This window comes from Nannospalax galili, unplaced genomic scaffold (genome assembly GCF_000622305.1).
Source record: "Nannospalax galili isolate Female #2095 unplaced genomic scaffold, S.galili_v1.0 scaffold32, whole genome shotgun sequence".
NCBI lineage: Eukaryota > Metazoa > Chordata > Mammalia > Rodentia > Spalacidae > Nannospalax > Nannospalax galili.
Window position 1 is genome coordinate 3,997,184 of NW_008335297.1, and position 20,883 is coordinate 4,018,066.

General features: G+C 43.9%; 1 protein-coding gene across 1 annotated transcript; it reads left to right on the forward strand.

Annotated features, from left to right (window-relative positions):
- Positions 1-3,070: 3,070 nt before the first annotated feature.
- Positions 3,071-20,595, forward strand: Rsl1d1 (ribosomal L1 domain containing 1). Its single transcript, XM_008829916.3, has 9 exons — positions 3,071-3,237; positions 3,958-4,097; positions 7,732-7,867; positions 9,444-9,592; positions 9,680-9,781; positions 15,670-15,763; positions 15,850-15,972; positions 18,819-19,094; positions 19,670-20,595. Exons 1-9 carry the CDS (start codon positions 3,127-3,129, stop codon positions 19,955-19,957), a joined length of 1,419 nt encoding a protein of 472 aa, XP_008828138.1. The 5' UTR covers positions 3,071-3,126; the 3' UTR covers positions 19,958-20,595.
- Positions 20,596-20,883: the final 288 nt, after the last annotated feature.

A 20,883-nucleotide genomic window follows, 5' to 3' on the forward strand; every position in this document is an offset into this window, starting at 1 on the left:
ACTGGGGGAAGGTCGCTGTAGACCTGGACTCTATCAATACCCAAATCTATTAATCCCAAACATTTGTCTGGAAATTCAGGACATTTGGGAGTATTCAAGGTTTCCCTGCATCTCTGAGGTTTTATTCATTTATTTTTGAGACAGTCTCATTTTGTAGTCCTAGCTGGCCTGGAACTCACAAAAATCAGCCTGCTAGGATTAAAGGCAAGGACCACCATGCCTATCTTGTTTCTCATTTTTTTGGGACAGAGTATAGCCTTAGCCCTAAACTTGCTATGTAGCTGAGGCTTACCTTGGAACTACTGATCTTCCTGCCTCCACCTCCCAAATGGAAGATTATAGGTCAAAGCTATCATACTCACATGGCAAGACTGTTTTTAATCATATTTAAAGACGAAGAGGAAAGACTTGAGGCTAATTCCCCATATTTGGCTTAGAGGTACCCAATATGGGGAAAGGAAATACAAGAGGAAGAGCAGGTTTACTTAGTGAATTTGTGGTCCAAGAAAGTTTTAAGTGAAGACAGGTGGATAGATTTAAAGACATGAGGGCTATAAATCTCTATCAAATATCTATTAATGGAAAACAAAGTACTCTAATTCAGATTAACAGAGGCTCATTATTTCAATTTTTGTGAGTAATCTGGGAGCAGCTGGTTCTGGCTTAGAGTCTCTCATGAGTCTGCAGAGAAGGCTCTACGATGAAGCTCATGGATGTGAGTGCTGGCACATTGCCAAAGTAGCTTCACAACATGGCAGCTGACTTCCCTCTCTCCATTCACACAACACACAGATGCCTCAAACATTAGTGAATAAGGGAAGGAGATGCCAGAAGATAAATAATGTGCAAGATGGTTTATCGTAATCTTGCTTTGCAGCCCAGACTGTCCTGGAATTCATTGCACTTTTCCTGCCTCAGCCTCCTAAGTACTAGGATTACAGGCACCATGCCCACTTGACATTTTATCACTTTTACAATACCATATTGAAAAAAAACCAAGTCCCTAAATCCAGCCCACACTCAAGCGGGTAGGGGAGAATGAAGCTTTATTACTTGGGGGTAGGGGGAGCAAAGAATTTTAGATGTAGAATACATCTTTCACCACACATTACCATAATCAGACTATTAACTTTCCTAAGGTACAATCCATCACTACCTTTCCTTTTTCATCTGTATTCTTATGATTTCTCCAATAAGGATAACCATAGTTTTTCAAATATTTATTATTTAATTATATGTACATATATGTATATTTGTATGTGAGTGTGTGCACGAGTACAGGTGCCCTCAGAGTCAAAAAAAGAACACTGAATCCCATGGAGTTGGAATTACAGGTGGTTATGAACTACCCACCTTGGGTGCTGGAAAATCAACTGGGGTCTGGAAGAGCAGCAAGCACTCTTAACAGATTCATCTTTCAGGACCAAAGTTTGATAATTCATTCCTTAGCCTATTTAGCTGGCCTCATATCCTATCCTTCCCTTTTACAATGCTCTGTCATCCAAAACACTGGTTCTCAAACATGAATTCAGGTAAGGGATCTGACAGCCCCAATGCTCTTGTGTTTACTAGGAAACCTGGATACACAAAGCCTAGTGTAACAATTAACTGCACTGTGCTAAAAGTCTTATCCTAGATTCTGGAATAGACGCCAATGACGTTTTTCACAAACATCTTGTACTAGATGAGTAAAGATAAGATCCTTATTAGCAGCAGAACAGTATTTTTTCAGGGAGGAGCGCTTTTGGAGAACTGGCATGCAAACCCTTCTACTACCATTCCTTCAGATCTCAAAAATCCATGTAGCTAGCTGCAAAAAAAGACTGGAACCATCCTTAATATTCACCAAAAGTGCCAGGAACGGTGGCTCAGTCTTGTAATCCTAGTGTGTGGGAGGCAGAAACAGGAGGATCACAGCAACTTGAACAACCTGAGCTACACTGTAAAACCTCGTGGCAAAAACAAATGATACAGCTGCATGGTGGTACCACTCAAGGATTAAGATGCAGTTTCCTGTATGGATTTGGAACCACCTCAAAGATACTGTATGAGGTCAGCCCAAATGGTATGCGTGGTTTTAAAAGAAAACAAATGTAGACACTCGTAAAAAGAAAAAAAAAGCATGTCTCGAACACTTCTGTATTACAGGCCACAAGTCAGATGTCACCACGCAGGAAATTCAAAAGCAAGGTAAAATTTTATTACGGCTGGACTGTCCCTGGACTTCGAGTAAACATTCAGAGAGAGTAGCAGCCCCTATCATCTCTCAAACATAGTTTTTTATAGGCAGTTATGGGGTGCATTTGAATCCACCAATTAAAATTACAGTCAAGTCTGCAGTTAGAGCAAGAAAGTGGGTAGACAGAAACAGATAAGCACATCTCCTTGTAAGTAGAAGATCCTGGCACCCGGGCCACTACTGCGGTTTGGCTAGTTCTAAGACTTGTTAGGTTCACCTGGGGCAGAGCTAGTTCTGAGAATTCATTGGTACATTAGAGGCATGCGGATAACAGGAACTGAGTCCATCCTGGGACCCTGGGGCCCTCTTCTAACGGCTCAAGGGTCCCAGGCTGTTTCATTCTGCAAGGTCCCAGGAGGTCCTGGTTAACAGGGGTCATATCTAGAGAAGGGTTAGGTCAGGGTTAGGTGAGGTTGGTTCTAGCGTGTTCCACCTGCCGGTATTCAGACTTCATACTTACCGTCGTCTTCCTGGGTCTTTCCTGTGCCGAGGCTTCGGAGACCCGCTCGACTCATCCTACCGGCCCTCGCGCCGCCTCTAGACGCGCCTAGGTGTAGCCGTCCCTCTATTTCATAGCAGACGTCCAAAGTCACAGGCGGGTGGAGGAACCGGCACCTCCCGAGTCCGAGTATCCGGCTCTTCCCTCTGCTCAGGGCACTCTCCTTGTCTGTGGATGAGCAACAGGGCTCGCCAGACCGCGCGCGACTAGAAGCAGTACGGTCCGGAGGGAGACCGACAGCACCCCCCCACCGAAGAAGGCCGGGAACAAATTCCGCGCCCTTCCGGAAATGATGCCAAGAGCCACCGAGGTCCTGCCCCCTGGTTTCCGGTTCCGAACTACAAACGCATGCGGTGATTCCTCCGCCCGTCCACACGAGGAGAAAGACATGGACTGTTCTCCTGCCGCTGTGCCCTCGGCCTCTGTCTTTGCCTCCTCTGTGAGTGCCACTGCGATGCCTCGGGGCGCCTCCGCCTTGCAGCAGCTGGACCAAGAGCAGGCGAGTGGCACTGGGGGCGAGGTCCGGAAGCACGGTGGCTAGGCCGGGTGAGGCGCGGGGTGCAGGGCCAGAGGCCTGGAAGTCTAGAGCGCGACTGCGTGTGTGCCCGGAGGCCTAAGGGTCGCTTGCTGGCAAAGCACCTCCTCGGCCGATGTCCCTCAGACCTATGGAAAATGGGTTCCCCTGCCCTCCATAGGATTACTAGGCATTTGCACGCGCGTAAAAACCAAATGTAGTGCTTTGGGTAGATGCTGGTGACACTGTACGCCTTTTCTGAATATTTCTATTCTCGTGGAGAGCAGGAGAAGCTTCCATGTAACCTAATTTCTGACGTTAAAAGGACGCCTCTTTGGTAAACAGGTTTGGGAGCAGATGCTTAGGTGGTTGTGGATTCTTACATTGCACGGAGTACAAGTGGTAGGATCCTGATACGATTATGAATTTGACTGTTAAAATAAAAGGTGGGGCCGGGCGTGGTGGCGCATGCCTTTAATCCTAGCACTCGGGAGGCAGAGGCAGGTGGATCTCCGTGAGTTGAAGGCCAGCCTAGTCTCCATAGCGAATCCAGGCCAGCTGGGGCTACAGGGACACCCAGTCTCAAAAAGACCAAAAAAAAAAAAAAAAAAAAAAAAAAGCTGGGGCAAAGAAAACATGTATCCTATGAGAAGGCACAAATGTTAAACTAGATTGCAAAAATGAGCCCTTTGTGTATCCTTGCAGATTAAAAAAGCGGTGGAAGTTCTGTTTACACAGTCCAAGTCCAGAAAAAACAACAATGGATTGCTTTTGAATGAGAATGATAATTTGTTTTTAATGGTGATATTATGGAAAATCCCAGAGAAAGAGCTGCGAGTCCGATTGTAAGTTCTAATTTATCTGCTTGTTCTGTTTTGATGTAACTGTAACAGTTGTACCTTAGTTTCTAATGGAAGCTCTTTGCGAACTTAAAAATATGAGATGAGGGGCTGGAGAGATGGCTCAGCTGTTAAGAGCACTGACTGCTCTTGCAAAGGACCCAGGTTCAATTCCCAGCACCCACATGGTGGCTACGAACTGTCCTTAACTCCAGTACCCAGGGGAATCCGGAGCCCTCTTCTGACCTCCGAGGCTTTGCACAACACAGGTGCACTCACATACATGCAGGCAGTACACTCATACACATAAAATAAAAATAATAAAATATTTTTTAAAAAATATGAGATGAGCCGAGCGTGGTGGCACACTCCCAGCACGCGGGAGGCAGAGGCAGGCAGATCTCTGTGAGTTCAAGGCCAGCCTGGTCTACATAGTTCCAGAACAGCTGGAGCTACAGGGAGACCCTGTCTCAAAAAGACCAAAAAAAAAAAAAAGATGAGTTGAAGCAGGTATGTCTTAAAGAATTATGTCTCTGTCATAAGAATTTGCATATGCTAAGTTTTCCTAGAAATTTCACCGTAGGGGGCAGTTATTTGTTGATTCAAAAACCTGCATTTGAGACTGGGTCTTACTGTGTAGCCCAAACATTTTGAAAAACAAGAAAAGGTCACATTTGTTGTGTACATAGGGGTGTGGGTGCACATGTATAGAATATGAAAGCATGGGTGTCAGTCAGTTCTGTTCTTTCACCATCTTAGTCCTGGGGATTGAACTCAGGTCGTTGGGCTTGGTGGCCAGTGCCTTTACCCACTGAGCCATCTGGCTGCCCATGTGTATTATACATTCTTAAAAGCCATCTTGGAAACCAGGCGTGGTGGCACATGCCTTTAATCCCAGCACTTGGCAGGCAGAGGCAGGTGGATCCTTGTGAGTTCAAGGCTAGCCTGGTTTACATAGTGAGTTCAGGACAGCTGGGACTACAGGGAGACCCTGTCTCAAAAAGACCAAAAAAAAAAAAGCCATCTCGGATCAAATTCTTCTGTATAGTTGGCAGATTTGGAAAGAAAAATTATATAAATAATTATATTTATATAAAAATTATATAAATTATATATATAAATAATATTTTAGTATAATTAGGTTCCATGCAATATTTGAGAGCTGCTTGTACCTAAAAATGTGGGGTCACTGGCGTGGTGCCACACTTTTCATCCCAGTGCTTGGGAGGCAGAGGCAGGCTGATTTCTGTGAGATCAAGGCCAGCCTGGTCTACATGGTGAGTTCTAGGCCTGCTGAGACCTCCCAGCATGTGCCACCATGCCCAGCAAAATGTGTTCAGTCTTAACTCAAACTTAATCACGTGTTTTTGTATTTTGTGTGGCAGCCTTGCTTTTAAAAAAAAAATCGGGCTGGAGAGATGGTTCAGCGGTTAAGAGTGCTGACTACTCTTACAGAGGACCCAGTTTGATTCCCAGCACTGACATGGTGTCTATGAACCGTCCTTAACTCCAGTTTCAGAGATCTGAAACCCTCTTCTGACCTCCTCGGCATTGCAGGACACAGGTGCACTCACATACATGCATATAAAATAAAAAAATCATTTTTACTTATGTATATGAGTGTATTACCTGCATGTATGTTCTTGCACCTATGTCGTGCAATGGTTGTGAAGGTCAGAAGAGGGTATCACATCCCCTGGAACTGGAATTACAAATGATGTTAGCCACCATGTGGGTGCTGGAAATTGAACCCAGTTCCTCTGCACGAGCATTAAGTACTCTTAACTGCTGAGTCATCTCTCCAGCCCTGGCCTTTTATGTGTCTTGTGTGGGTGTGTACTCCAGTGCCAGTGCCTGCAGAAGCCAGAGTTACAGGCGGTTGTGAACTACCTGATGTGGGTGCTGGGAATTGAACTTGGGTCCTCAGGAACTGCAGTACCTGCTCTAAACTAATGTGCTATTTCTCCAGTCCCAAAACCTTGCTTTTCTTCAAAAATTCGGGAGGCGGAAGGGTTAGAGAGAAGAAAAACACTTTTGACTCCCAGATTCCTTGTTTTTTGAGTCAAGGTCTAACTGTGTAGCCCTTGCTGGCCTCAAACTCACAGAGAACCACCTACCTCTGCCTCAAGAGTGCTAGAACTAAAGATGAGCACCACCATGCCCAGCCCAGATTCCTTTTTTAATGTGTGCCTGTATGCACTCAGGTGTACACTGAGGTGTATATGCCCGTGGATAGGAAGGCTAGTGGACATCCTTAGAGGTCATTCTCAGGAACACTGTCCGCCTGTTTTTTGGATAGGGTCTCATTCAGTTGGAGTTGACTATAGCCAGACCAGTTGACCATTGAACCCCAAGGATCTGCCTATTTCCATTTTCCCAATACTGAGTTTACAAGTCACCACGCCCATGGTTATAGGGATGAAGCACTGGTCCTTATTCTTGTAAGCTCACCAGGTAACCTTCCCCTAGGGATAGAACCCAGGCCTTGCCAGTGTAGCCAGATTCCCAGGTCTCTCCTTATATCCCTTATTCCCACATCTTTGCTCTGCCAGTTTCTGCTTTTGTAAAGCCTCCTTACCCATCCCAGAAGGGTTTGCCTTGGTGATTTCTGTCACTAGAAGTTCATTTTCTCTTTCCCTCCTCCCTTCTTGGTTGTTTTTTGTTTTGTTTAGTTTAGTAGAGTCTTGCCTATTGACCAGGCTCACCTGTTAATTCGGTAATCCTTCTGCCTCAGTCTATTACAGGCACACATCACCCTATCTAGCTTTCCTTAGATTTACATTTTAACTGTTGTTCTCAGAGCACTGTTTGCTTAAATACCAAAAATGACTATTAAAATGAGTGAGGCTGGCAAGATGGCTCAGTTGGTAAGTGCTTGCCACTTGATGGCCTAAATTGGAATCCCAGAGCCTTCATGGTAGAAGGAGAAAACCAAGTCCTACTAGTTGTCCTCTGACCTCAACACATGTGCCATGGTGTATATGCTCCCTCCCCAAAATAAATACGTTTTTGTAAATGAGGATGTATCAGGGTTGGCGTGATGGCTCAGCAGTTAAGAGCACTGGCTGCTCTTAGAGAGGACCTGGGTTTGGTTTCCAGCACCTAAATGGTGGCAAACACCCATCTTTATTTTATTTTTTTCTTGGTCTTTTTGAGACAGGGTCTCCCTGTAGCTCTAGCTGGCCTGGAACTCACAGAGATCCACCTGCTTCTGCCTCTCAAGTGCTGGGATTAAAGGCGTGGGCCTCCATGCCCAGCTCTAACACCCATCCTTAATTCCAGTTCCAAGGACTCTGGCACCCTCTTCTGGCCTCTGCCAGCATTGTATGTCACAGGTGCATTTATATTTATCTAGGCAAAACACTCATACACTTAGAAAATAAATGTCTTTTTTTTTTTTTTTGGCCTTTTTGAGACAGGGTCTCCCTGTAGCCCCAGCTGTCCTGGAACTCACTATGTAGACCAGGCTGGCCTTGAACTCACAGAGATCCACCTACCTCTACCTCCCAAGTGCTGAGACCAAAGGCGTGCACCACCACGCCCAGCAATAGATGTCTTTTTAAATGAGGGTAAATGTATGCTCTGGTTAATATATACACTTTCTGTAGTAGTATTCCTTGTCACTTTTTTTTTTTTGCAGGTCCTTGCCTCATAATATTCGATCACATTTATCCGAAATCTGTTTATTTACCAAAGATGAATGTGAATCACCTGAACAGACAGAACGTTTCTTTAAGAAGCAACTGAAAAAGCATGGCGTTAAAACCATCTCTCGGGTAAGCTGCATGTTAAGACTTTTGAGCCATTTCAAATATTTAATTCAAGTGAAAAGATATGTAATGCAATGCTGTATTTTTGTTCTATTTGTGTGCCTGTCTTAGCATATGTATGCATCATTTATGTGCAGCTGCCCTCAGATGCCAGAAGGTGTTGGATCCCCTGAAGCTGGAGTTAAAGGCAGTTGTAAACTGCCAGAAATGGGTGTTGGGAACCAACCTGGGTCATCTCCATCTCTCTAACCCCTATACCCCTATTTTTCCTTTCTTAATCTGATTGTGTGGCTTTTTAGGCTTATTTTGTCTTGCTTGTGGTGAAGGGGCCACTTTGATTTGTGACTAAAAAGCCAGATGTGCGTATCAGTAGCTTTTATTGCTGCTGCTGCTGTTGCTGCTGCTGCTGCTGCTGCTGTTTTTTTGTTTTGTTTCTGTGTTTGAGGCACAGTCTCCCTGTAGCCCCAGCTGGCATGGAACTTGCTATATAGACTAGGCTGACCTCAATCTCAGAGATCCACCTGCCTCTGCCTCCTGAGTGTTGGGATTAAAGACATGTGCCACCATACTACTATTTTATTTTTATTATTTTTATTTTATGTGTATGAGTGTATTGCTTGCATGCACATAAGTGCACCCATGTCATGCAATGCCCACAGAGGCCCAGAAGAGGATTTCAGATCCCTTGGGACTGGAGTAACAGTTGTTAACTGCTGTGTGGGTCCTGGGACTCAAACCTGGGTCCTCTATAAGAGCAGTAAGCACTCTTAATCACTAAGCCGTCTCTTCAGCCCCTTGTTTTGAAGATTTTTATTTCTGTATATGTGTGTTTTGCCTGCATGTAAGTGCACCATGTGCGTGTAGTACCCAGAGAACCCAGAAGAGAGTGTTGGATCCCCTTGGACTGGAGTTATGGACAGTTATTAGCAGTCGTGGGTGCTGAGAATCAAACCTGGGTCCTAGAAGAGCAGCTAGTGCTCTTAACTGCTGAGCCACCTCTCCAGCCCCTTAAAGATATGTTTTTAATTATGTATGTGCATGGTTTACACATGTGAGCATTGTACTCACAGAAGCTAGATGAGGTCATCAGATCCCATGAGTTACATGACATGGGTGCTGACACCAAACTCTGGTCTGAGCAAGAGCAATAAGCACTCTTAACTACTGCTGAGAGAGCCAGTCATCATCATGGGAATGGTTAAAGCTGTGGAAGTAAACAAGATTGGAAATAGTACAGAACAAAAATGGGCTATGAAGAAATCTTTTCATTACGACCTGGAACTTGCTATGAGGACCAGGCTAACCTAGAACTCATAGAGATCCACCTGCCCCTGCCTCTTGATTAAAGGTGGGTTAAAGGTGTACCCTACCACACCTGGCTGTTTTACTTCATTTCAGGATAGCATCTAGCTCAGTGCGCCAGCATTTGGGGACAACAGTGTCTGGCACATTTTAGATGCTTACATATTCACTAAAATATGAGGGTCATGGCTCTAGGACAAATGGGAATAGAAATTGTTACTTAAATATGTCTTCCAGGTTTATAACTCTTTGTGATTTTACTTTTGTTTCTGTTTTCTAGATTATCCCTTTCCAAACTTTAAAAAAGGAATATAAAGCCTATGAGGCCAAGCTCAACCTCCTGAGTAGCTTTGAGTTCTTCATTACTGATGAAAGAATTAGACGGCTTTTACCCACACACATAGGAAAGCATTTCTATCAAAGGAAGAAGTAAGTTTCTTAGCAGTGATTGGACTTTTGTGGCATAAAGTTTGTGTGTGTGTGTGTGCTATGTTATGATACTGTTTGTTTTTGTAGAGTTCCAGTACCTGTAAACCTTCTCGCCAAGAATTTGTCCAAAGAGATCAATGACTGTATCAGTGGGACAGTCTTAAACATCTCCAAAAGTGGTTCTTGCAGGTAATGAGGCACTTTCATGTGAGCCTTTTTAAATATTATGTGTCACATTGATTGAATCTATTTTTTTTTTCTTTAAAGGAGGGTTGTTTTAATGAAACCAGGTCCTTCTATTAAAATCCTTTCTACAAAGTTTTTTTTTTTGTTTTTTTTTTTTTTTATGCTTCTAAAAAGTATTTCTTAGAAATGGCTCTGGAGGGCCATCAAGATGACTCAGAGGCTAAAGGTGCTTGCCATGCAAACTTGATACTAGAGTTCAATTTGTAGAATCCACAGAAAGGTGAAAGGAGAAGACTGGCTTCCAAAACATTTCTGCTGACCTTCATACACTGTGCTGTGTAGCCTGCATTTGAGCACATGCATGTGAAAAATAATAATAATCAAATTTGAATTGGTTTAGTGGTTTCTTGAGACAGGGTCTCACTATGTAGCCTAGCTGGCTTGGTGCTCCCTATATAAACCTAAAACTCAAGAGATTGGCCTACCTTTGCATCCTGAGTACTGGGATTAAAGGGGTATGTCACCATACCCTGATACAATAAAAGTTTTTTTGTTGGTTGTTTTTTTTTTTTAAAGAAATAGCCCTAGAGCAGGGCTGCACCATGTAACTTTCTGCTCTGGTGGTAATGGTCTCCACTGTGTGGATTCAGACAGTAACCACTGGTTACCGTGTCTGCACAACTGGCATTTTAATTTGTGACCTTAAGTTGGACATGGTAGCCCAGCCTGTAATCTCAGCAATTCAAGGGGCTGGGGCAAGAGGATTGCTAAGTTTGAGCCCAGCCTGGACTCTAGAGAAGAACTATCTCACCCCAAATTATTAATTTAGATACGTACACATAGTTAGTGGCTGGTCCATAGTCCAGCCATGGTACCTAGTCCATATGGGACTGGGTACCTCTAGGTATTAAGAAAATCTAGAAAAATGCCATCAATTCTTAAAAAACATTAGTTCTAAGCTTAAGTTGGTTTTGGAGGCGGTGTTGGGTTTTTTTGAGGGCGGTTTTGATGTTTTTGAGACAGAGTGTCCCTGTAGCCCCAGCTGTCCTGGAACTCACTATGTAGACCAGGCTGGCTTTGAACTCACAGAGATCCGCCTGCCTCTGCCTCCCAAGTGCTGGGATTAAAGGCGTGCGCCACCACGCCTGGCTTGTGGGGAGGTGTTTTTTTTTTAAATGTTTTGTTATTTTTATTTATGTGTTTGAGTGTATTGCCTACATGTATGTGAGTGCACCCATGTTGTGCAATGCCTCGGTGGTCAGAAGAGGGCTTTGGATTCCCCTGGAAATGGAGTTAAGGACAGTTCGTAGCTGCCATCTGGGTGCTGGGAATTGAACCCAGGTCCTCTGCAAGAGCAGTCAGTGCTCTTAACCACTGAGCCATCTCTCCAGCTCCCCTTTTTTTTCCCCCTGGCTTTTTGAGAATGGGTCTCCTTGTAGCCCCAGCTGACCTAAGTGTTGTTTTTTAAAAAATAAATCTACCTTGGTCTTGCTTTAATTCTTCATTAAATTCAGTGTCTTTGTCGTTATGTGACTTTCCTGGGGAGATGCAAACAGACATACATTTCACCCCAGGTAGAGCACTGAACACAGACAATTCTACCTAAATCTGTCTTGATGATCCAGTGAATTTATTGGGGCTACTTAGAGCAGCACAGGTGAGGGATTACTTAGAGAAGCATGGCTGACTCAGTTACTGCTGAAGGACTCGCCCTAGTGTGAATGATGACTCAAGAAAACTTCAGGGTTGCAGTTTTTTGCCCAGCTGTAGGCTGCTCTGTTTGGAAAGTCTGCTGCTTACATAGCCTCAGAAGGGACCTCTCTCGTCTTGTCACTTTGTTGTGAGTTTTCCTGGTCTCCTCTCTTTTCCCCACTAAGGAATGTTTCAGATAGAGGGAAATAGCTACATATTTGTATTTTCAGTTTATATACTTACCCAGGACATTGAACTTGGTAGAGCCCACACTTAAGACTAAGAAAAAATCTCTGGTGCACCAATGAGGACTCACATGGTAGGAGGAGAGAACCAACACAGCTCTCCAAGGGATCCAAATGCCTCTAGCCTCCATGGCATCTGCAGTCACGTGCACAAACCCTCACACAGACATGCACATAAACATAATTGAGTCAGGCATGGTGGCTCACACTTTAAAAATTTTTTTTATTATTATTTTCTGTGAGTGTATTGCCTTGTAAGTCAGATTTACTTCTGGCAGGCCTGTGCACTCTCAGCTTTCTCCACCCTCTGCGACCCTCTCTCCTCCCATGTCCATAGGACCAGTTGACACAATGTTCCTCCAAACTATAGTTTAGGGAATAAAGATACTTATTTGGGTTGACAAAAGAGCACATGGTATCAGGGAGGAGTTACTTACAGAGGAATAGACAGACACCTGTGGGCTTTTTTTTCCCCTGCATCTCAGCTGAGCTTTCCAATTTGCAGCCGCGGGTCCAAGATGGCGAAGCCCCTCTTCCTCTCTCACTTTCTAAGCGTCTCCCCTTGTCCCTCCCCCTCATGCAATTAAGGCTGATTGATTGGGTGGGAGGGGTGACTCTCTCCTTCCCTTTCTATCGAGAGTCTTAGGGTTCAAACAGTTTAGCAGTCAGCAGAGGAGGGGAAGCAGACATCCATTCTGTTGCTGGACCTTCAGAGAGCATGCCTGTCCAACATGCCTGCGTGTGGGTAGGTGCACCCATGTCGTGCGGTGCCCACAGAGGTCAGAAGAAGGTGTCAGATCCCCTGGAACTGGAGTTACAGATGGTTTTTAACTGTCATGTGGGTGCTGAGAATCGAACCCCGTCCTCTGTAAGAGCTCTTATCCACTGAGCCATTTCTCTAACCTGGTGATGTGCACTTTTAATCCCAGGGCTCTGGTAAGGGGAAGAAGCAGGCTAGTTGCTGAATTCTAGGCTAGCCAAGGCTACATAATGAGACCCTGTCTCAAAACAGAAGAAAGAAGGTTGAAGATAGCACGCATGATGACTTAACCATTGTAATTCCAGCATAAGAGAAGCAGAGCCAGGTGGGCCTCTGGTTTGAAAGTTACCTGGACTGCAAAGTGAGTTTGAGTCTCTTGATTGTTTCTGTTCCCTTTCCCTGCCACAATGGTTTCTGGCCTTTCTCTTCTCCTCCTCTTCTATGCACCTTAGGACGTGTGTACAGGCAGGAAGCTAACAGGCATAGAGAGTAAATAGAGCCAGCCAATGACTGAAAAGAGAAGTGAGAGCATAACTGTGTTGTCCTCCCTCCACAGACTCCACAATGAGCCTGTGGTGGGAGAGTGAACTGTCAAGGCAGGTGGGCCCGGTGCCACAGGAGTCCTGCTGAGTTTCCTACTTACTGCCTATGCCCTGTCCTTTAGTTACAGGTTTGCTGTTCCATGAAGGACAGGAACGCTTTCCCTCTGTACCATCCTTTTTTCTTTTGCGTTTTAGTATCAAGTTTATTTTAAAACTACTTTTAATTTTTGTGGATTTTGTACAATACATCTTAATTATATTTAGCTCCCTACCTGCACCCTAACCCCCATAGCCCACACAGGCCTTAATCAAGTCAAGTTTGTGTACGCTTGTTGTGAGTTCATCCCCTGGAGCCTGGTCAACCTGTCTAGTGTCATCCCCTTAAAGAAGATCAACTCTTCCTCAACAGTGATCAGTTGCTAGTAGTTCTTCACCAAAGTTGTGGCCTTCTGCCTGTTTCCCCAATTCTATGCTGGTGTTTGTCTGATTGAGTTTGCAGGGGTCTTGTGCATGCTGTCAGCATTGCTGTATGTTCATTATGAGCAAGGTTCTAGGAACTTGTAAGACTCTTTCCTTATGGTCATGCACCTCCTCTCCTTTCCACCCTTTCTTCTGCAACTGTCCATCCTCTGGGTGGGTAAGGTTTAATATACAAGTCCTGTCCTGGGAGCCACACTCTACAGACTCTTATTCTCTTACACTTTGGCTGGTAGTGGTCTCCTTTGTTCTACGCTCTCTGTTGTATGAGGAAGCATTGGTGATGAGAGTTGAGAGATGAATTAGTATTTTCTCTACCCCTTGTTCCACTATGGTCCATGGGCCTTAGGTGTAGAGGTTCCATTGAAGATGTGTCACTTAGGGCTGAGCATCCCAAAGACACTTATTCATTGTGTATGACAAGTTGTGGAACTCTGTAATAGTCTCTGTCTGTTGAAAAAGAAGCTTCTTTGAACAGTGGTGACTGGCATACTTATCTGTAAATATAAGGATCCATATTTAGGATATAGTAAGAAATTACGTTTGCCTAGAGATATGACAGATTTGGAGTTTTCTTCTAAGATCTGTGACCTCTCCTGCCATTTATTTGGCTGTGTTTATAGTGCCACACATGAGTTCTCTCTCATTGAACGACTTTAAATCCAATTAGGTAGGTGTAGGTTACCCCCAATATAAAAGTGACACTACTACACCAATATAATTTGCTGTGCCGGTCATTGTTATGGTTATTAGGCTTTAAAGCTGGGGTTGGACCATTGTTTGATTTTTCTCCCTTAGCAGCTTGCATAGTGTCCCTCAAAACTATGAGAGCTAGTCTTCAAGAAGGAGGCTTCCAGGTCAGTTCAGCTCCCTTGCTTTATGTCCTGTGTCCAAAGTGTGTCCTGTCTTCAGCAATAGGGTCTTACCCTCAAGTTCTGGGAGGTAATCAAGGGCTGTGGCAATAGCTGTGCTATGTTGGGAGTCTTTTGGATTATCCTGACCAACAACTGAAAGGGAGGTTTGTCCTGTCTGACACTGTGTTTCTTGTTATATAGCCTTCAGATCTACACATGGATTCATACAGATATTGTATGTGTATTTTTCAGTAGGCTTTTGAGCTAATACATTTCCCTCTGGGTTTTCATGCCACCTCTCTGAGCCATCTTGAGACCCATGCTGTAGGATTTCTAGGATGAAGAGCAGCCAGCCAGCCTGCTCTTCCAGCCTCACCCCATTAGGTACTAGCTCTGAAATGACCTCTTTTGACATGGTTTTTACTAAATTTCAGGGAATGCATTTCTTTTTTTCTTTTTCTTTTTTTTTTTTTTTTTATTTTATGTGTATGAATGTATTACCTGCATGTATGTAAGTGCACCTGTGTTGTGCAAAGACTGCAGAGGCCAGAAAAGGGCATCAGATCCCCTGGAACTGGAGTTATGGATAGTTGAATAGTTGTCACCTGCCATGTGGGTGTTCGAACTTGGGTCTCCTGGAAGAACAGCAAGTGTTCTTAACCACTGAGCCATCTCTCCAGCCCCCAGGGAATGGATTTCTAAAATACAAAAGATAATAAATAGCTTTTTTATTTTTGAGACAAGGTGGCCTAACTCACAGAGATCTGCCTGCTTCCTGAGTGCTGAGAGTAAAGGCATGTGCTAACACGCGCACACACACACACACACACACACACACACACACACACACACACACACGGGCACACAGCCTCTTTCTGTGAAATTCACTTATAAACACTTTTGGGCTGGGTGTGGTGTCACACACTCTTAATCCCAGCACTAAGGAGTTGAAGGCAGGTGGGTGGATCTCTGAGTTCCAGAACAGCCCTTTTTTTTTTTTTTTTTTTTTTTTTGTTGGAGACAGGGTCTCCCTGTAGCCCCAGCTGGCCTGGATCTTGCTATGTAGACCAGGCTGGCCTCAAACTCACAGAGATCCACCTACCTCTGCCTTCCCAAGTGCTGGGATTAAAGGCGTGTGCCACCATGCCCAGCATGGTCTTTATAGCAAGTTCCAGGACAGCCAAGGCTACATAGTGAGATCTATGTAAACAAAACAACAACAACAACAAAAAAAACACTTTGGGGATTTGATGTTTCTCATAGACCTACCTGTGCTTTGTTGTTAATTTTTGAAAATCTCTGTTACTGTATTGAATCCTAGTACTATACGCATCGGTCACACTGGAATGGAGACCCAGCACATCATTGAAAACATCTTGGCTGTCTCAAAAAAGCTTTCAGAAATACTGCCAGAGGTATAGTATGATCATAAATCAACTTTTCATTCAAAAGAGGCAAAATATGTCTAGATGGCATTATTTTTGTTGTTTTTTTTTTCCAGAAATGGCAGAGTGTGAAACTTCTGTTCCTGAAAACTGAGAAGTCAGTTTCCCTTCCCATCTTTTCCTCATTTGTCACCTGTCAGGATGAAAAGAATATATCCTTCCGCAGCTTGAAGAAAAAGGTTAGTAGAATTTTAAGTACTGAAGTTGCTTAATAATCAAGGTGTATCCAAGCAGAAAGATCACAGCAAGCTCAGAACCATCCTGGGCTACATTATGAAACTTTGTTTTAAATAAATTTAAGGCTAGAGCTAAAGATGTAGCTCAGTGGTGGAGCATGTGCTTAATATGCTGCGTTGGATCTCTAGCATTGGGGCAAAGTTTTGGCAAACATCTTAATTGTATGTGCAGGTTGGTAGGTGAGCAGACAGAAGATCTACGGGACTACCTTGAGTATCTTCGTCAGTTCTCCACCTTCTTGAGACCAGATCTCTTAGTGGCACTCACTGATTGGCTAAACTAGCTGGCCACAGAGTTCCAGGGATCCTCCTGTCTGCCTGGCTCCCTTTCTTCATCCCACATCACTAGGGTTACAGATACCCATTGCTGTGCCTCTTACATGGGTGGTAAAGATTGAATTCATGCTTACGTAGCTAACTGAGCCATCAGACTGACAGATAATACTTCCGACGAGTTATTAATTTTGGTGCTTTGTTTCATGTCTTTATTTCTAGAATTTACATGTTTTTGTTTTTGAGACGGGGTCTCGCTATATAGTTCTGGCTGGCCTTGAACTCAAAGATCCACCTGCCTCTGCCTTTGCCAAGACATACCTTATTCTTTTGTAAGTTGTCTTTGTCACTTTTTGGAATACTGTTGTAAATCATTTTCCAGTTTATTTTTTTCTAGTCTGTCTTTAATCCTTTAAAGCATGTTAAGTAGTTTTATAGAAATCTAGCATTTCCATCTGCTTGGCAGGAACCCTAGACGTACTCTCAACCCAGGACTAAGCTAAATCACATTAAAGATACTTAGAGGGTCAGGCTTGACGGCACACGCCTTTAATCCGAGCACTTGGGAGGCAGAGGTAGGCAGATCTCTTTGAGTCTGAGGCCAGCCTGGTCTACATTTGTAAGCTCCAGGCCAGCTATACAGGGAGACCCTGTCTCAAAAAGACAGAAAAAAACAAAACAAAAATAAAGACTAGTGGTCCCGGGTTGGGAAGATGACTTAGTTGGTAAAGTCTTTGTCATGCAAGCATGAGGACCTGAGTTTGATCCCACACCCATATAAAAAGCCGGATGTTGTTACTAGCTCTTGTAATCCCAGCTTTGGGAGGTAGAGATAGGTAGAGATAGGTAGATGCCTGGAATTGACTGGCAACCACCTTAACCTAATCAGAAAGCCCCACCTCCCTGTGAGAGACCCTGTCTCAAAAAGAAAATGGGTGGCACTTGGGAGTCAGAAGCAGGCTGAGCTCTGCAAGCTGTAAGCCACCCTGGTCTTTAATACCAAGTCCCAGGCCATCTGGGGCTACAGGGGGACCCTGTCTAAAACAAGACAAAAGCCCAAAATTGGCTAGACCTTTAATCTCACACTTGGGAGGCTGAGGCTGGAGTTCTACTACAAGACCCTGCTTCAAACAAAGTGGGTGGCCCCTGAGGAAGGATACCATAAGATGACCTCTGGCATGCATATACATATCTGTACACAAAAGACTGGAAGTTTAGTAATGATTCAAACCAAACCGTGGCTATCAGTGTACATGGGCTGAGCTTCCTGCTCATCTTTATCCTGAGATACAGTTCCTTTAGGTCCCTGTGTTGTAGAGAGAGTTTCAAAGAGAATCTTTCCTCAGTATAGACACTAGAGTTTGATTTCTTTTTTTGACTTTTTGAAATGGTCTCCTTGTAAGCTCCAGCTGGCCTGGAACTGGCTGTGTAGACCAGGCTGGCCTGAAACTCACAGAGATCCGCCTGCCTCTGCTTCCCTCTCCAGTGCTGGGATTAAAGGCATGTACTACCATGCCTGGCATCTCTATTTTTCTTTCTTTTCTTTTCTTTCTTTCTCTTTCTTTCTCTCTCTCTTTCTTTCTTTCTTTCTTTCTTTCTTTCTTTCTTTCTTTCTTTCTTTCTTTCTTTCTTTCTTTCTTTTTTCCTTTTTGGAGACAGGGTCTTCCTGTAGTCCCAGCTGGCCTGGAACTTTCTGTATAGACCAGGCTGACCTTTCATTCTTGAGACAGAGTTGCATATAGTCCGGGCCATGATTATTGGTTTTTATAGTTTCAACCTTGTGTATGTGTGGTCCTGGTTGATATTGAACCCAGGCAAGGGCCTTCTCATGATAGGCAGGTACTCTGTCCATAAGCTAAACCCCCAGCCCTTTCTAGCCTCAAACTTAAGTACATAGTCCAAACTGGCCTTTGAAGTTCTCCTCCTGCTGCCTCAGCCTCCCAAGTAGTTAGGATTATAGGCAGATATTACCATGTTCATGTTGTTTTAGCTTTCAACCGCAATATCCATCCCATCTGTCTCTCCTCTGTGTCTGTCTATCTGTCTGTGCTTTATTGAGACCCTACCACATAGTGTAGGGTACTCATTATGATATAAAATGCATCCTTGGCTGGGAGTTGAAATAGAAAGCCAGGTGTGGTACATGTCTGTAATTTTACCACTCAGGATTAAGGTTGGATGAATTTCAAGGTCGACCAGTCTGGGCTACCTATTGGGGACCCCCAAAATGGAATTGAGGTTCAAGTACTTAGAAATGGGGTATTCTGCAGGGTGTGGTGGCACACCCCTTTAATCCCACTGAGTTCAAAGTCAGCCTGGTCTACATAGTGAGTTCCAGGCCAGCTTGGGCTACAGGGAAACCCTGTCTCAAAAAGTAGGGGGGGATTCTGTTTGTGTAGGTCAAGGATGTTTTAGGGAGCTTATGAATAATCAGAATTTCAGCTGATAGAATCTATGCCATCTGTTTTTCTACAGAAGTACTCCCTGCTAAACTTATGCCTGGTATTCTTTGATAGGAGGCAAAGAGAAAAATAAAAGAAAGAAAATACCATGAAAAACAGAAGTTGAAGAACAGAAGCAGAATGTTAGGACAAAAGGCCAAAACTGATGCATCAGTCCCACTGCAGGGTGGCTTGGCTCCTAAAACTGGTGCTGCCCCAGTGAAGGGCCCTGGGTCCCAGAAGAAAAAGACTGGCAAAGCAAAAGCTCAACCTAAGGTGATAGAACAATGTGAAGAAGAAATTCCACAACTGATACCAATAGGGGAAAGTCCAGCTAAAGAAAATGTGAAGGTATCTTTGTTAAAATGCTTAGTATTCATTATGAACAGTTCAGTAGCTAAGTGATGACGAAAAGTATTATTTTCCTACAGGAACCATGAAAGTAGACATACTTTACCCTAAAGGTTGTGGCCTCTCATTGTGCACTTAATGTTTTTGTTTTAGAGACAGGATCTTGCTCTATAGCTCAGGCTCACCTCAGTTTCCTGACAAATCCACCTGCCTCTGCCACCCAACTGCTGGGATAAACAGTGTGTTACTGTGCCCTAATTCCTTTTTTAAGGAAGTAGGAGTGTATTCTTAAAAACTATAGTATACTTGTAATCCCAGCACTCAAAGAGACTGAGACAGGAACATCACAAGTTGGAGTTTAGCCTGGGTTACATAGTGAGTTCCAGACAGGTTAAGCCACATGCTGAGACTGTCTCAAAAAGAAAGAAAACATCTGACAATAGAAAGGGCTATTCCTCATTTCATCGTACTGAGGTTAAATGTACAGGGATTAATTTAGAAAAACAGTGGACCCTTATGTTTGATTGCAGGTTTTTATTTTGTTCTAGATTTAATTTTCTTCTTCTTCTTCTTAGATGCAAAAAGATGTCACAGAAAGAAAAACTCCAAAAAAGAGTCCTGGTCCAAATACACCTCATAGCAAGAAGAGAAAGGCCCTGTCAGCTGTAGAGACCCCAGAATCTTCAGGCCGTGGGACCCCAGGGAACAGCCCAGGGAAGAAGCGAAAAATGGAACAGGAGAAAGAAAAAACATCTTCGCTGCTAAAAAAAGACCCGAGGCAGACTCCAAAAAAGCCAGAGGCCAGGTTTTTCGCTACTCCCAGGAAATCTGCAAAGAAAGCAACCAGCATCTCCCAAAACTGAAAACAAACCAGTTGGCCCAGTCAGCTTGAAACCAGCACCTCAACCTGAAAAAAATATCAGTTACCTTTAGGGCTTTTGGTGAGGGGGGCGGGGTGTTCTTTTTGAGACAGGCTCTCCATGTAGCTCCTGCTGCCTGGGACTCACAGGATCCACTTGCTTCTGCCTCCCCAGTGTTGGGATTAAAGGCATGTGCCACCACGCCCTACACCTCAAGCTTTTTAAGAATAAACTTAGATGTGGGGGTGTGCACCTGTATCCCTAGCACTCAGGAAGCTGAAGTTGGAGAGTCAGAAGTTTGAAGGAAGCCTGGGATACAGCGAAACTGTCTCAAATAAAACTCCAGTCCTGGGTAGGGATGTAACTCAGTGGTAGAGTACTTCCCTAATAGCATGCTCAAGGGCCTAGATTCAGTACCTAGCACTGCCAAAACAAGCAATATATTACATACACACACTGTACTCTGGTCCTGACTCATAACCATTTGCAACAGTGAGGCTTGGTAAAATGTTTTTGTAAAATTTCCACAGGTGATTGTAAAAATCAGGAGGTGAGGTAAAATCTATTTTTAATTGTTCTGTGTATTTGCTGACAGATTGCTTCTCTATGAGTGTGTTTTTTATTAAAAAGTTTAACATCTGCTTCTGGGTGACATTCTATATTGTCAGTATTCCAAATCTCACTGAATTAACTCCAAAGTGTGGTGTGACACCTTTCCATCTGCACCAAAGGATTTAGTCAGCTGGGCTCTGCTACACTAGTTTGTGCAAGCATTTCTCTAAGGACCTTGATTCATGAGAATCTACTACAGAGGGGATGAAGAGGTTTCTTGGCCTGTGAGCTCTGGTGGCTTGTCCAGGTGGATTTTGGTAATGAGTTAGCTCATATGGTAAGGGGAATGAAGTAGTTTATGCTTATAACCTCAGGAA